The sequence below is a fragment of the Anser anser genome (assembly GCF_964211835.1).
Source record: "Anser anser genome assembly, contig: SUPER_W_unloc_8, whole genome shotgun sequence".
NCBI lineage: Eukaryota > Metazoa > Chordata > Aves > Anseriformes > Anatidae > Anser > Anser anser.
In genome coordinates, this window is record NW_028154224.1 from 146,102 (window position 1) to 162,651 (window position 16,550).

The following is a 16,550-nucleotide window of genomic DNA, read 5'->3' on the forward strand; positions in this document are numbered from 1 at the left end:
TGGAGTCTCCTTCTCTGGAGATATTCAAGGCCCATCTGGATGCCTACCAGGGCAGCCTGTTCTAAGGAACCTGCTTTGGCAGGGGGGTTGGACCCAATGATCTCTTGAGGTCCCTTCCAACCCCTACAATTCTGTGCTTCTGTGATTCCGTGATATCCTTGTCTCTAAATTGGAGAGATTTGGATTTGACGGATGGACCACTTGGTGGATACAGGATTGGCAGGATGGTCTCTGTCCTGGTTTCAGCTAGGACAGAGTTAATTTTCCTCCTAGTAGCTGGTTGGGTGCTATGTTTTGGATTAGGATGAGAAGAGTGCTGATAACATGCTGATGTTTTAATTGTTGTAGAGCAGTGTTTACACCAGGCCAAGGACTTTTCGGCTTCTCGCTCTGTCCTGCCAGCAAGCAGGCTAGGGGTGCAGCAGGAGCTGGGAGGGGACAGACCCAGGACAGCTGACCCAAACTGGCCAAAGGGGAATTCCATACCATCTGACGTCATGCTAAACAATATATAGGGGTGGCTAGCCAGGATGGGGGTCCGGATGCTCGGGGATAGGCTGGGCATCGGTCAGCGGGTGGTGAGCAATTGCATTGTGCATCACTTGTTTTGTACACATTATTAGTAGTAATACTATTATTATTATTATTGTTATTATTATTATTATATTCCTGTCTTAATAAACTGTCTTTATCTCAACTCACAGGCTTCACTTTCCCGTTTCTCTCCCCCATCCCAGAGAGGGAGGGGGGAGGGTGAGCGAACGGCTGTGTGGTGTTTAGCTGCCGGCTGGGTTAAACCACAACAGTCTCACTCAAAGTGTTGCGGTCAATGGTTCAATGTCCAGGTGGAGATCAGTAATGTGTGGTGTTCCTCAGGGGTCAGTATTGAGACCAGTGCTATTTAACATCTTTGTTGGTGACATAGACAGTGGGATCGAGTGCACCCTCAGCAAGTTTGCTGACAACAGCAAGCTGTGTGGTGCAGATGACATGCTGAAGGGAAGGGATGCCATCCAGAGGGACCTTGACAGGCTCAAGAGGTGGGCCCATGCGAACAACATGTGGTTCAACAAGGGCAAGTTCAAGGTCCTGCACCTGCGTCAGGGAAAACCCAAACATGAATATAGTCTGGGTGACGAGTGAATAGAGTAGCCCTGCGGAGAAGGACTTTGGGATAATGGTGGATGAAAAGCTCAGCATGAGCTGACAGTGTGCAAATGCAGCCCAGAAAATCAACTGTATCCGTGTATGCATCAAAAGAAGCGTGGCCAGCAGGGAGGTGATTCTCCCCCTCTACTCTGCTCTCATGAGACCCCACCTGGAGTACTGTGTTCAGTTCTGGGGCCCTCAGCATAAGAAAGACATGGACCTGTTAGAGTGGGTCCAGAGGAAAGCCATGAAGATGATCAGAGGGCTGGAGCACCTCTCCTATGAAGAAAGGCTGAGAAAGCTGGGGTTATTTAGCCTAGAGAAGAGAAGGATCCAGGGAGACATAGTGGCCCTTGAGTACCTAAAGGGGGCCTACAGGAAAGATGGGGAGAGACTCTTTATCAAGGAATGTAGCAACACAAGAAGGGGTAACAGCTTTAAATTAAAAGAGGGTAGGTTTAGGTTAGATATAAGGAAGAAAATCTTTACTATGAGGGTGGTGAGGCACTGGAAAAGGTTGCCCAGAGAAGTTGTGGATGTCCTCTCCCTGGAAGTGTTCAAGGCCTGGTTGGATGGGGCTTTGGGCAACCTGATCTCATGGAAGGTGTCCCTGCCCATGGCAGGGGGGTTGGAACTAGATGATCTTTAAGGCCCCTTCCAACCCAAACCATTCTATTAGTCTATGATTCATTCATTTTTTCTGTTTAACATATGATAAATATTATTCAGTGTTTCCTGAAATAGGCTTCCCCTGAGTTGACAATAGAGAGTACCTAGAAACTGGTCCCTAATCTATATAGCTTGCCTACCTCCTTCTGTTTCGTGCAGGTGTGCTACAGTGTTCCCCAGAGAAGTGATGTTGGTTGGACCGAGCCAAAGGAGGCTGCCTATTTGATGTCATCTCCCACGGTCGCATTGGTGGTGATGCAGTTGGTGATGACACTGTATAGTCAAAGACTGAATGAGAAAGGCGTTGTCTCTTGGGACTCGAACTATCTTCGCTCTGTGGCAATATAAAAAAGAAAAAAGAAAAACCCTCAGCTGAGTGATTTGTTTCCCATACTGAAACTCCAATATTATTTTCTTCACCTAGCATTAGAGAAATAGACTTAACAAACTAGATCAAAACACCATAAAATTACACAACTATAATTAGTTATAAAATCTACTGCCTTCATAATGTAAACACTTATTTGTCCGCATGAGCATTTTTACTAAAGCATATTTTAGCAGCATCAAGGTATTTTAAATACTAATGCTAAGATAACAACATAAGTTATATCAGATAAAGGAGGAAACATTTACTTCAGAAGGAGGTATGTCACATTTTGTTATAATATCCAGCACAGGCACCCCCCCCCTCCCCCAGCAGATGTAGGATATAAACACATAAGTGATGAAAAGACCTTTTTGGAGAAGATAAGCACAGACTTCAAATCAGTGGGATCCATATTTGCCAGTACATAGATACCATCTAGAGCTCTAGTTCAGCATATGCACTCCATTCCTACGAGGTGCATGCTAACATAGTTCCTCCCCAGATGCAGGACCTTGCACTTACCCTTGCTGAAAATCATGAGGTTCCTGTCAGCCCATTTCTCCAGCCTGTCAAGGTCCTTCTGGAGGGCAGCACTACTCTCTGGCGTATCAGCCACTCCTCCCATTTTTGTATCATCAGCAAACTTGTTGATGGTACACTCTGCCCCATCATCCAGATCAGTAATGAAGATGTTAAACAGGACTGGACCCAGTATTGATTCCTGTTTATCATGGTTTCCTTAAAATGAAGCCGGTGTGAATCCAGTCTGGTCAACTCATATGGTCTGATAGCATAGTTGACCCTGCTTTGAGTAAGAGGTTGGACTAGAAAACTCCTGAGATCCCTTCAGACCTGAATTATCCTATGAATCTATGAAACATATATTTGCTCATCCCCCACTCACTTTTGAATTCCTTCATAAACTGCAATTTAACTTGAAAGAACAAAGAAGAAGTCAAAGACTTCTGGTGTAAAGTTTCATTAAACCACATAGACCAGTCTAGGTTGGAGAAGACCTTCAAGACCAAGTCCAAAGTCCATCAAGTCCACAGGACCACGTAATGGGCAATTCCTGAGGAAGAGCTCCCACTTCCATAAGATCAGCCTCCTTAAACACCAGAAAACCCCATCTATGTGAAGACATTTCAAGTGCCCCAGCCATGAGAAAGAGCTTAAATCAGAAAATACATCTTAGAATCACAGAATCATAGAATATCACAGAATCACAGAATGTTAGGGATTAGAAGGGACCTTGAAAGATCATCTAGTCCAATCCCCCTGCCAGAGCAAACCTATATCATGTCACACAGGAGTGCGTCCAGGCAGGTTTTGAATGCCTCCAGAGAACGAGACTCCACAACCCTCCATGGCAGCCTTTTCCAGTGTTCTGTCACGTTCACCGTGAAAAAGCTTCTCACATTTAAGTGGAACCTCCTGTGTTCCAGCTTGAACCCATTTCCCCTTGTCCTATCATCAGATGTCACTGAGAAGAGCCTGGCTCCATCCTCCTGACACTCACCCTTTACATATTTATAAACATTAATAAGGTCACCCCTCAGTCTCCTCTTCTCCAAACTAAAGAGACCCAGCTCCCTCAGCCTTTCCTCATAAGGGAGATGCTCCACTCCCTTAATCATCTTTGTGGCTCTGCGCTGGACTCTCTCAAGCGGTTCCCTGTCCTTCTTGAACTGAGGGGCCCAGAACCGAATGCAATATTCCAGATGCGGTCTCACCAGGGCAAAGTAGAAGGGGAGGAGAACCTCTCTCGACCTACTAACCACACTCCTCCTAATACACCCCAGGATGCCATTGACCTTCTTGGCCACAAGGGCACAGTGCTGGCTCATGGTCATCCCGCTGTCCACCAGGACCCCCAGGTCCCATTTCCTCTACGCTGCTCTCCAGCAGGGCAGTCCCCAACTTATACTGCTACCTGGAGTTGTTCTTGCCCAGGTGCAGGACTCTATGCTTGCCCTTATTATATTTCATTAAATTTCTCCCTGCCCAACTCTCCAGCCTGTCTAGGTCTCGCTGGATGGCAGCACAGCCTTCTGGTGTGTCAGCCACTCCTCCCATCTTAGTGTCATCAGGAAACTTGCTGACAGTGCACTCTATTCCCTCACCAAGTCATTGTGGAATATATTGAATAGTACTGGTCCCAGTACCGACCTTGAGGGACGCCACTAGATACAGGCCTCCAACTAGACTCTGTCCCATTAACCACAACTCTTTTCTTCAGCCAGTTCACAGTCTACCTCACTACCCGATCATCCAGACCACACTTCCTCAGTTTAGCTGCAAGGATGCTGTGGGAGACGGTGTCAAATGCTTTATATATCCTGAGTTGGAAGGGGCCCACAAGGATGATCAAGTCCAACTCCTGGGTCCGCAAAGGACCACCCAAAAAATTAGACTATGTGTTTGAGAGAAAAACTCGTCCTGTCCCTCGTCCTGTCATCGTCCGACTGAGCAAAGAGTTGCTTCTCATCTTTTTTATAAGTCCCCTTCAAGTACTGAAAGGTTGCAATGAGGTCCCCCCGGGGCCTTCTCTTCTGTAGGCTGAACAGTCCCAGCTCTCTCAGCCTCCTTAGGCTTCCTTCGAAGAATGTTTAGGAGGAAGAATTGGAAGAGGCAGGCTGTTCTAGATCATGGCCATCACAAAAACAGGAGGTGGAAGAGAGAGAAATCATAAGTGAGTCAAACCACCCGATCCCTATCCCTGAGTGAGTTGCAAGATATGCCAAAGGATTTTGGCCGTCACTCACACAAGCACATTGTCACCTGGCTGCTCCAATGCTGGGATAAGGGGGCCAGAAGCCAGGAATTAGAGGGTAAGGAAGCCAAGCAGCTGGGATCCCTCTCTAGGGAAGGAGGCATTGACAAAGTGACTGGAAAAGGGGCTCAAGTCCTCAGCCTCTGGAGGCAACTCCTGTTAGATATGAAGGAAAGGCATCCCTTCAAGGAAGACATTATGTCACCCAGGCAAGTGTACCACTGTGGAGAGAGGTATCCAGTACCTGAGGGGACTAGTCACGCTGGAGGTGATTTATGATGAAATGGACAATGACCAGATGCTGTGGTTTAACCCAGCTGGCAGCTAAGCACCACACAGGCGTTCGTTCACTCTCCTCCCGCAGTGGGATGTGGTAGAGAATTGGAAAAAAGTAAAAGCTTGTGGGTTGAGATAAAGACAGTTTATTAGGACAGAAAAGAAAGAAAAAAAATAATGATAGTAGTACTACTAATAATAATGTGTACAAAACAAGTGATGCCCAATGCAATTGCTCACCACCCGCTGTCCAATGCCCAGCCTATTCCTGAGCAGTGGTCGTGTGTCGTGTTCCCCCCCCCCCGCCCCCTCCCCCCGGCCAGCCACCCCTATATATTGTTTAGCATGACGTCAGATGGTATGGAATACCCCTTTGGCCAGTTCGGGTCAGCTGTCCTGGGTCTGTCCCCTCACAGCTCCTGCTGCATGGCCAGCCTGCCCGCAGTGATTGGTATGGAGGATGGTGGCTGAAATAGAAATACGGGAAGGCCTGGCAGATTGATTATATTACACTCCCACAAACCCTCAGTGACAAGGGCCATGTACTTACAATGATGGAAGGAACGACATGATGGATGAAAAATATCCCATGCCCCATGTCACCACCAGGAACACTATCATCAGACACGAAAAGCAAGTCTTACGCTGACGTGGCAATAATGATCCACCCATTTAATGTTTTGCATTAGGATAATTTTATTTCCTCTATCTGATTCTAATCCTAGAGCAGATTAGGTTCATTTGCTCTACCTTCCCAGAAGAGGAGGGGTGCCAGGGGGTGTGAAAATCCCACTCAGTCTCTAAGGCCTGCATTAACCCTTGCAGTACTTGTGAAGTGAAATGACTTCCTTGATCTGAATCAATGTTTTCAGCTATCCCATATCTAGGGACTATTTGCTCCAGTGATACCTTAGCCACCGTGTTCGCAGTGGCAGATACAGAGGGGAAAGCTTACACCCATCCAGTCACGTGGTCAATTAGGACAAACAAGTACTTAAGTCTCCCTGCTTTAGGTAATTCAGTAAAGTCTACCTGTATACTTTGGAAAGGTCGAATCCCTGGCTCCCGTCCCCCTCTAGGTGGGTTATGGATGACCTTTTTATTTACCTTTTGACATATGGTACATCCTCTGCATATTTGCTTCACTAAAGTGTATATTCCTACATAGACATACTTTCTTAGCACAGCATCACACATTGCTTGCACCTCCCAATGACTCTCTTGATGTAAAACAGTTAATATTTGCCTCACTGGTGCTTTATTCAGCATTTCTCTCCCATCAGGGAATATCCATTTTCCCTCAGACTTCGTGGCTCCTGCTTCCTTAAAAAAATCTTTCTCTTAAAACTTTTTAGTTCTTTCTTAGTTTTCAACAATTCCCTGAATCCTCTCTGCATTTATTCTCCGTTTTCCCTCAGACATTAGATGCCTTAAATACCTGACTTCTCTTTCTACATATTGTAATTTATTTTTCAATACTCCCAAGCCCTGCTTTCCCAGAAAGTTGAATAGCTTGTTAGTGGCTTCCTTCACAACTGTTTTCTCCTGTCCTGACAATAAACGATCATCCACATTTTGTAACAGTAATTCCTCCTCAGGAGGTTGGAGTTGCTCCAAAATCTGTTCTAGAACTTACCCAAATAAATCGGTGGCCCTGTAAACCCCTGAGGTAAAACTGTCCATATGTATTGTTGCTTCCGCCCCCACTTCAGAGTCTTTCCAGTCAGAGGTGAATATATCTTTGTTCTCAGGGCCTGAGAGCACTCCATTAATAACACTGTTATTCCAGTCTAACAATTTACTATTTGAATGCTCAATTTCATCATCAAATCCCTTCCCAACAAGTTAGTCCCTGCCTTGGGTACATACAATAATTGCCCAGAGATCATTTTATCCCCTAGTCTCAGCTTGGTATCCCCCAAAAGTGGCACTGTTATCCCAGCCCCCGTCTACCCCCATCACTTTTTAGGGTTTCATTAGTTAATTTAATCCCTGATACTTTACAGGCCAGTAATGACCTAGCTGCCCCAGTGTATTGGGTTCGATGGCAAGGTTCGGGGGGGGCTGCAGTGGCAGCCCCCCACGAGGAGAATCCAGAAACCACCCCGTGGCAGATAAGGGACAATTTCATCCGGCCCCAAAGGGGCCCACCGCTGCCCAGAGCCAAGCCATGAGCAACACAGTCCGTGCCTCTGTGAGAGCACATCCACGAAAACAAACAAACAAAAACCTGCTGCTCAACAGCAGCTGGGAGAGGGAGGAGTGAGAAACCTCCCCGCAGACACCAAAGTCAGCGCAGAAGGAGGGGGAGGAGGCGCTCCAGGCGCCGGAGCCGAAGCCCCCCCGCAGCCTGTGGAGAGGCCCCTGGTGGAGCAGGCTGCCCCCCCCGTCCCCCCCTTCTCGATACTTGGGAAACTGACCAAACATCACAGCAAATATACCAAAACTTCTAGACTGTTACTTAGATAATGCCTACATCCTCTTTCCCTGCTCATTCAACTTTCCCAACTCATTCAAAAACCAGCTCTGTCAAACATTACATACCACACCTTTAACACCTTCAATAACCCTTTTTAACACTTCTTTTTATCTTTCTCCAGCCTGTACTTTCACCAAAGTCTCAGTCATTGGCCAACTTAATTCCATACCTTTCTCCCTCCAGGATGCTGAAACAACATATCAGTATAACATATTTCATCCCATTTCCCTTCTCTCCTTCTTCTTCCACTCCGGATATTCCTACCTGAAGTGGCCAGCCTGGCCACACTTAAAACATCCCATCAAAGCCTGTCCCTGCTAAGATTTAGGCTGCAACACGGATAGCTTTCCTTGCCTGCCATTCCTTCATCTCTCTTCCTCTCCTTTCCATCCTGGCCCTGACTCCCCCTGAAGATTTTCTTCCTCTTTCTCCAAGCCTCTGCCTGACTACCTGCTACACTGTCAATACCATTAGTTTCACTCTCTGCTTTTCCTTCTCATCTCCCCTCCTGACACACACCTTCAGGGCCTCCCGCAGGAGGGCCCCCCAGTGACTGTTCACTACATCCCCCCACCTTCTGGAGCATTTTCTGGGTATCTTGCCAGGCTTTAATCACAAAATGAACTTTCAAGAGCCCTTGGGATACCGGGTCCTCAGGATTCATCCCCAAGTACTTTCTCATTCTGACCCCAAGTCTCTCATATGATTTCTGTGTTGCACACTATTATTCTTCCAGCCAGGATCGGCAAGTGGGTATTTCTGCCCTGCCGGTATTACCCCTGGTCCTGGAGGATGAGCTCTCTCCCATTCTTGTATAGCAGCTCTCCTCCTGATCATTCCCATTTCTTTCCCTGTAAACAGCATATTTATATACATAATTCCCCCCCCCAAGAGTATAAGTTAGGTCCTAGGAACTGGTCTAATAGTTCAGCTAGCCTGTTGGGGTCCTCAATTACAGACTTCATCTCCTTAAAACTCCTAACCTCTCTGCTGGTAAGGAGGGGGGAGAGTTCACCTAAGAGGATACACAGTTAGTGTTAGTACTGTTAGTATCAGGGAAGGCAAAATTCTCAGTACCTCTTCTACCTTGTTCTAATTCTTGCCAGAGCCTAGAGTACGCTCCTCTCTAGGGACAGTGTTAATTGCAGTCCCTGTCTCCCTTCCTGGAGCGACTGCTGCTGCCACCGGTGCAATATTAGGATTATAGGGAGCATAACTTGGCTCCTCCTCCAAAAAAAAGAGGAGTCTTATTGTTTACACATAAATTTAAAGCCTGAATTTTCATCAGGCCCGTATTTTGGCCAAAATACTGCTGTTTCCTTAATTGGTTCTCTTGTCCAGACTGATACACAATATTTAACCGTTTTTTTTATCATCTCCTCTAATTTTGAGATTATTCTTCCAATTTCTTATAATTCTTCAGGAAGAACTTTCGGTAGGCACTCCCCCAGGGATATTTCCCTGTCCCCTGGAACTCATATTTCCCATTTTTCCTAGCCCTTGTCAGTGTGCTGCTACAGAAATTTCCCTCCTGCAGGGTACCACACACTAACGTTCCGATTCTGGAAAATGGGGGTGTACTGCCAAGCACTTCCCCGTGCAAGGGGTACCGCACACCTATGAGTTTACCAGATTCCCTGGTGTACTTCCAAGCACTTCCCCGTGCAAGGACTACTGTACACCAAATTTAGTAGTAATTTATTCGCGATTGCAGTGGCGGGGGTCCCATAAGCAGGAGCGCACCTACTGGTTCCAAAACACAGTTTATATACTTTTTGATGACAGGACCCTCCCCTGTTTCCCCACTGAGTGGGTAATCCAGGTTCACAACCTATCCGATGCTTCCCAGACAATGCATGGCCTTCAGTTGCTGGCCTGTTAAATTTCAAATTTCTTTTGACTTTTTTCTACGGTTTCAAGTGGTAATGTTTCTTCACTTATCTGACTTGACTTACAATCGGCAAGTGGGCACCCCTTCTCTGCCGGTATTACCCCCGGCAGAAAATGGGAGTGTACTGCCAGGCACTTCCCCGTGCAAGGGGTACCGTACACCAAATTTCCCGAGACTCTTCCTTTCTCTCTCTTATCTCACGCTTCGTCCATCTCCCGCCACGCCCCTCGCGGAGCTACGGAACCGCGGACGGTAGCCCCCGTCTACCCCCATCACTTTTTAGGGTTTCATTAGTTAATTTAATCCCTGATACTTTACAGGCCAGTAATGACCTAGCTGCCCCAGTGTATTGGGTTCGATGGCAAGGTTCGGGGGGGGCTGCAGTGGCAGCCCCCCACGAGGAGAATCCAGAAACCACCCCGTGGCAGATAAGGGACAATTTCATCCAGCCCCAAAGGGGCCCACTGCTGCCCAGAGCCAAGCCATGAGCAACACAGTCCGTGCCTCTGTGAGAGCACATCCACGAAAACAAACAAACAAAAACCTGCTGCTCAACAGCAGCTGGGAGAGGGAGGAGTGAGAAACCTCCCCGCAGACACCAAAGTCAGCGCAGAAGGAGGGGGAGGAGGCGCTCCAGGCGCCGGAGCCGAAGCCCCCCCACAGCCTGTGGAGAGGCCCCTGGTGGAGCAGGCTGCCCCCCCCGTCATCACCCCATCTCTGTCAAACACTACATACCACACCTTTAACACCTTCAATAACCCTTTTTAACACTTCTTTCTATCTTTCTCCAGCCTGTACTTTCACCAAAGCCTCAGTCATTGGCCAACTTAATTCCATACCTTTCTCCCTCCAGGATGCTGAAACAACATATCAGTATAACATATTTCATCCCATTTTCCTTCTCTCCTCCTTCTTCCACTCCGGATATTCCTACCTGAAGTGGCCAGCCTGGCCACACTTCAAAGCCTGTCCCTGAGCTTTCCTTGCCTGCCATTCCTTCATCTCTCTTCCTCTCCTTTCCATCCTGGCCCTGACTCCCCCTGAAGATTTTCTTCCTCTTTCTCCAAGCCTCTGCCTGACTACCTGCTACACTGTCAATACCATTAGTTTCACTCTCTGCTTTTCCTTCTCATCTCCCCTCCTGACACACACCTCCAGGGCCTCCCGCAGGAGGGTCCCCCCCCCAGTGACTGTTCACTACATCCCCCCACCTCCTGGAGCTTTCTCTGGGTATCTTGCCAGGCTTTAATCACAAAATGAACTTTCAAGAGCCCTTGGGATACCGGGTCCTCGGGACTCACCCCCGAGCACTCCCCCACCCCGACCCCAAGTCTCCCACATGACCCCTGCGCTGCGCACTATCACCACTCCAGCCAGGATCGGCAAGTGGGCACCCCTGCTCTGCCGGTATTACCCCCGGCAGAAAATGGGGGTGTACTGCCAGGCACTTCCCCGTGCAAGGGGTACCGTACACCAAATTTCCTGAGACTCTTCCTTTCTCTCTCTTATCTCACGCTTCGTCCGTCTCCCGCCGCGCCCCTCGCGGAGCTACGGAACCGCGGATCAGGACTCCACACTCGCTTCGTACAAAAGTACGTCTCAATCACACGTCACACAGAGTCTCACCCGACTCCCAAGGCAATACTTAATATTTCTTACCTTGGTCTGTGCACAGAGTTACCGGATCAATTCTTAAACCCGGAGTGCCTACCTTCTTCCCTTCCCCACTACTTCATGGATCCTGCCTCTTTAATCAGTCTCAGGCCCTCTGTCAGCTCTCCGCAGAACCACCACTGTCCATGCACAGGACCGCTGAAATCAGCGGGGCATGCCTTCCTGCTGCTGCGGCGGTGGGGCTCCCCGGTAGGTGACTGGATCCCGGACGAGCCCCCAAATTGTGAGAAACACTCCGTAGCCAATAACATAGGCTCAGGCGAGGATCTCAGTGAAGTAGTAATTTATTCGCGATTGCAATGGCAGGCATCCCACAAGCAGGAGCGCACCTAATAGTCACACAGTACGGTTTATATTCTTTCTTTCTCGATGACCGGGACCCTCCCCTGTTTCCCCACTGGAGTGGGTAATCCAGGTTCACAACCTATCTGATGCTTCACAGACAATACATGGCCTTCAGTTGCCGGCCTGTTCAATTTCTAATGTCTTATGACATTTTTACTGTTCAAAGTGGTAATGTTTCGTCACTTATCTGACTTGACTTGACACCGTGACCTTCACCTAATTGTTCTAAGGAGTCTGGTTGTCTGCATTTTACAAGGTCGCCTGCTAAGTTTTCTTATCACTGCAAGCATATCTCAATACCCCATTCCTTACCTTTAAACAATGTAACTCGGTGCAAAAACAACATTTTTATTCCCACAGTTAGAGTAAGCAATTTAGAGACTTGGGATTTTAGCATGTATTCATGAAGCACACAAGTAAAAACTTGGCCTTTAAAAAAAGTTTTGATGAAGTGACTTACATGGCATTTCTTATAAATTTTTTCTGAGAACAAACTAAGTAGAGACCATCCCACAGTCCCTCACCTGATTCTACAACATGCCTTCCAGTCTCCACAAATAACAAAATTATCCATTGCATTTTCAAATGGCATGGGAAGTGCTACCCTGAGTATGGAGCAGGCTGAATGAGCCAAACTGCAGGAAAAAAAAAAGAAAAAAAAAGAAAAAAAAAAAGAAAGGGTCTGTGACAACTAGAGCACATCCTTTTCAACACATCCTGGAACAGAATCCAAGATTCTCAGCTTTCAGAATTCCCTTTGTTATCATCAAACAACCCTGAAACCTGTTGGCAACTCACTATGTAACCCTGACATTTCTCAAGCTGGATCCAGTTTTGCTATTGAAGATAGGAGGGGTGGAGGAGACGGAGAAGGGTACTACCACAGTAGTTCAAATGCTCTCATGCCTGTATCATAGTCTGTCATAGATTAGTCATACTCATAGATTGTCCCCCTCTACATTATTACTAATAATGATCCACCCATTTAATGTTTTGCATTAGGATAATTTTCTTTCCTCTATCTGATTCTAATCCTAGAGCAGATAGTACTTCAGGCAGTAGACATTCTTTTTTCTTTGTAGTATTCTACTTATGACTTTAAAGATGTTATTTCATACTTAAAATAAAAAAAATAACAAAATCGATGCATATATGCACTATGTCCACACATCCCTTAAATACCTGTAGGTATGGTGACTCCACCACCTCCCTGGACAGCCTGTTCCAATGCCTAACAACCCTTTCCATGAAAAAATTCTTCCTGGCACCCAGTCTAAACCTCCCCATGTGCAACTTGTGTCCTGTCACTTGTCACCAGAGAAAAGAGATCCACACCCTCCTCACTGCAACCTCCTTTCAGGTAGTTGTAGAGGGCAATGAGGTCTCCCCTCATCCTCCTCTTTTCCAGACTAAACAGCTCCAGTCCCCTCAGCTGCTCTGCATAGCACTTGTTTTCTAGTCCCTTCACCAGGTTTGTTGCTCTTCTGGAATGCATTCCAGCAATTTGAAACCCTTCTTGTAGTGAGAGGCCCAAAACTGAATACAGTACTCAAGGTGCGTCTCACCAGTGCCAAGTACAGAGGGACAATCACTTCCCTAGTCCTGCTGTCCACACTACTTCTGATAAAAGCCAGGATGCCATTGGCCTTCTTGGCCACCTGGGCATACTGCTGGCTGTTCAGGTGGCTGTCGACCAACACCCCCAGGTCCTTTTCTGCCAGGCAATTTTCCAGCCACCCTTCCCCAAGCCTATACCACTGCATGGAGCTATTATGATCCAAGTGCATCACCCAGCATCTAGTTCTGTTGAATGCCATACATCGGATGCGGCCAATTGGTCCAGCCTATCCAGATCCCTCATCAGAGCCTTCCTACCCTCAAGCAGATCAACACTCCCACCCTACTTGGTGTTGTCTGCAAACTTACTGAGGGTGCACTCAATCCCCTCATCAAAATCATTGATAAAAAATTTAAACAAAACTGGCCCCAATACCGAGGCCTGAAAAGCACCACTTGTGACCAGCCGCTACCCCCATTTAACTCCATTCACCATGACCCTTTGGGCCCAGCCATCCAGACAGTTTTTTACCCAGCAAAGAGTACATCCGTCCAAGGCGTGAGCATCCAGTTTCTCCAGAAGGCTGTGGGAAACAGTATCGAATGCCTTGCTGAACTCTACATAAACAACATCTACAGCCTTTCCCTCATCCACTAAGTGGGTCATCTTAGAAGGAGGTCAGATTAGTCAGGCAGGACCTGCCTTTCATAAACCCATGGTGACTGGGTCTGATCACCTGTACATGCTGTGTGATGGAAGTTGGGATGAATTGCTCCATGACCTTCCCTGGCACATGCTCCCAATAACCGCAATATAAAACATATGCAAGGACTTATGTTTACAAGAATTGTAGGAGGAAAGTAGAGTTACTAATTCAAGTACCAATTTACTGTAAGAACAATTAAGCAGATTTCCTAATTATGATCAACAGTGATCTTCAGAGTAGCTTATTTTAAGACTACCTCTAGAGAGAAGTAGAAGAATGCAGGGTTGTGGTTTTTTTTTTTGCATTGATTCTTGGATGTTTTTCTACCCGAATCGGGTAGAACAAAAATTCTCTGAAAGCAGCAACATCAGAAGTAAAATATTTTTTTTTTTTACTTTGTAGAGCTATTTAAAAATCATTTATCAAACCTCAGAGTATCCCAACAGAACTTCATATAAATTATTAAATACCTATATTGAAGATGCACTTCAATTTTTTTCTTCCATACACTGTGCTAGGTTATGTATAAAATAAGTAAGTGACAGTCCCTGACAACCAAAATCATTCACAGGCTTTCACTTCACAGAGTGTCCGGGTGAACTAAAGTAGGTCAGATGGAAACAGACAGAAGAACAGATACTGACATGCAGTCATTGGTCCCAGCCAACATGGGTTCACGAGGGGTAGGCCCTGCGTAACAAATTTTATTTCCTTTTATGATAAGATCACCCATCTAGTCGATCAAGAGAAACCAGTTGATGTGATTTTTTGGACTTCAGCAAAGCTTTTGACATGGTTTCCCATAGGATCCTACTGGACAAAATGTCCAGCATACAGCTAAACAAAAACATCATACGATGGGTGAGCAATTGGCTGATGGGCAGGGCTCAAAGGGTTGTGGTAAATGGGGCCACATCAGGCTGGTGGACAGTCACCAGTGGGGTCCCCCAAGGCTCCATTTTAGGGCCAGTCCTCTTCAATGTTTTTATAAATGATTTGGATGTAGGACTAGAAGGTGTTTTGAGCAAATTTGCCGACGACACCAAACTTGGAGGAGTTGTGGACTCGGCTGAGGGTGGAAAGGCCTTGCAGAGAGATCTGGACAGATTGGAGAGCTGGGCGATCACCAACCGCATGAAGTTTAACAAAAGCAAGTGCCGGGTCCTGCACCTGGGACGGGGCAACCCTGGCTATATGTACAGACTGGGCGACGAGACGCTGGAGAGCAGCCCCGCAGAGAGGGATCTGGGGGTTGTGGTTGACAGCAAGTTGAATATGAGCCAGCAGTGTGCCCTGGCAGCCAGGAGGGCCAACCGTATCCTGGGGTGCATCAAGCACGGCATTGCTAGTCAGTCAAGGGAAGTGATTGTCCCGCTCTACTCTGTGTTGGTGCGGCCTCACCTCAAGCACTGTGTGCAGTTCTGGGCACCACAGTACAAAAAGGATGTGAAACTGTTGGAGAGTGTCCAGAGGAGGGCGACGAAGATGGTGAAGGGCCTAGAGGGGAAGACGTATGAGGAGCGGCTGAGGTCACTTGGCCTGTTCAGCCTGGAGGTTTTATGTCTTTCTTATATTGTGGCACCCAAAACTGCACACAGTACTCATGGTGAGGCCACACCAGCTCAGAGTAGAGCGGGACAATCACTTCCCTCAACTGTCTAGCTGGATGCTACTATGCTGGATGCACCTCAGGATATGGTTGGCCCCTTTGGCTGCCAGGGCACACTATTGACTCATATTCAACTTGCCATTGACCAAAAACCCCAGATCCCTTTCCACAAGGCTGCTTTTAAGCTTCTCGTCCCACAGTCTGTACATATATCCAGGATTTCCCCATTCCAGGTGCAGAATCCGGCACTTGCTCTTGTTAAACTTCATATTGTTGGTGATTACCCAGCCCTCCAATTTGTCAAGATCTCTCTACAAGGCCTCTCTACCCTCAAGGGAGTCAACAGCTCCTTCCAATTTAGTGCTGTCCGTAAACTTACTTGGTATACCTTCAAGTCCTGCATCCAAATCATTTATGAAAACATTAAAGAGAACTGGCCCTAAAACGGAGCCCTGCGGAACCCCACTAAGTGACTGGCCACCAGCCTGATGTAACCCCATTTACAAGAACCCTTTGGGCCCGACCTGTCAGCTGACCTGTTCATCCATCTTATTATGCTTTTATCTAACTGTATTCTGGTCATTTTGTCCAGAAGGATACTGTGAGAGACAGTATCGAAAGCTTTACTGAAATCCAAAAACATTACATCAACTGGCTTCCCTTGGTCAACTAGATGGGTGATCTTGTTGTAAAAAAAAAAAATTAAGTTTGTTAAACGTGGCCTTCCCCTCGTGAACCCACGTTGACTGTTACCAGTGACTGTGTTGTCCTTCAAGTATTTTTCAGTAACTCAACAGGCTAATCTTCATCATTTTACCAGGCACTGAAGTGAGACTGACAGGCCTGTAATTACCAGGGTCTTCTTTCTTGCCCTTCTTGAAAACTGGGACAACATTTGCCATCTTCCAGTCGACTGGGACCTCTTGAGAGTCCCAAGACCACTGAAAAATATTTGAGAGAGGTCTCGCAATGACATCAGCCAGCTGAGTACCCTGTGATGAATCCCATCGGGCCCCATAGACTTGTATGCATCTAGGTGGAGCAGCAAATC

At 47.0% G+C, this 16,550-nt stretch overlaps 1 protein-coding gene across 1 annotated transcript in view; it reads right to left on the reverse strand.

Annotated features, from left to right (window-relative positions):
• Nucleotides 1-16,550, reverse strand: part of LOC310888955 (uncharacterized protein) — a gene marked incomplete at its 3' end in the record, with an annotated part of 160,226 nt that overhangs the window by 39,847 nt on the left and 103,829 nt on the right. The window contains exon 4 of the mRNA XM_083852625.1: nt 1,959-2,152. Within this exon, the coding sequence (XP_083708751.1) occupies nt 1,959-2,152 (194 nt within the window). The remainder of the gene's footprint in view (nt 1-1,958; nt 2,153-16,550) is intronic.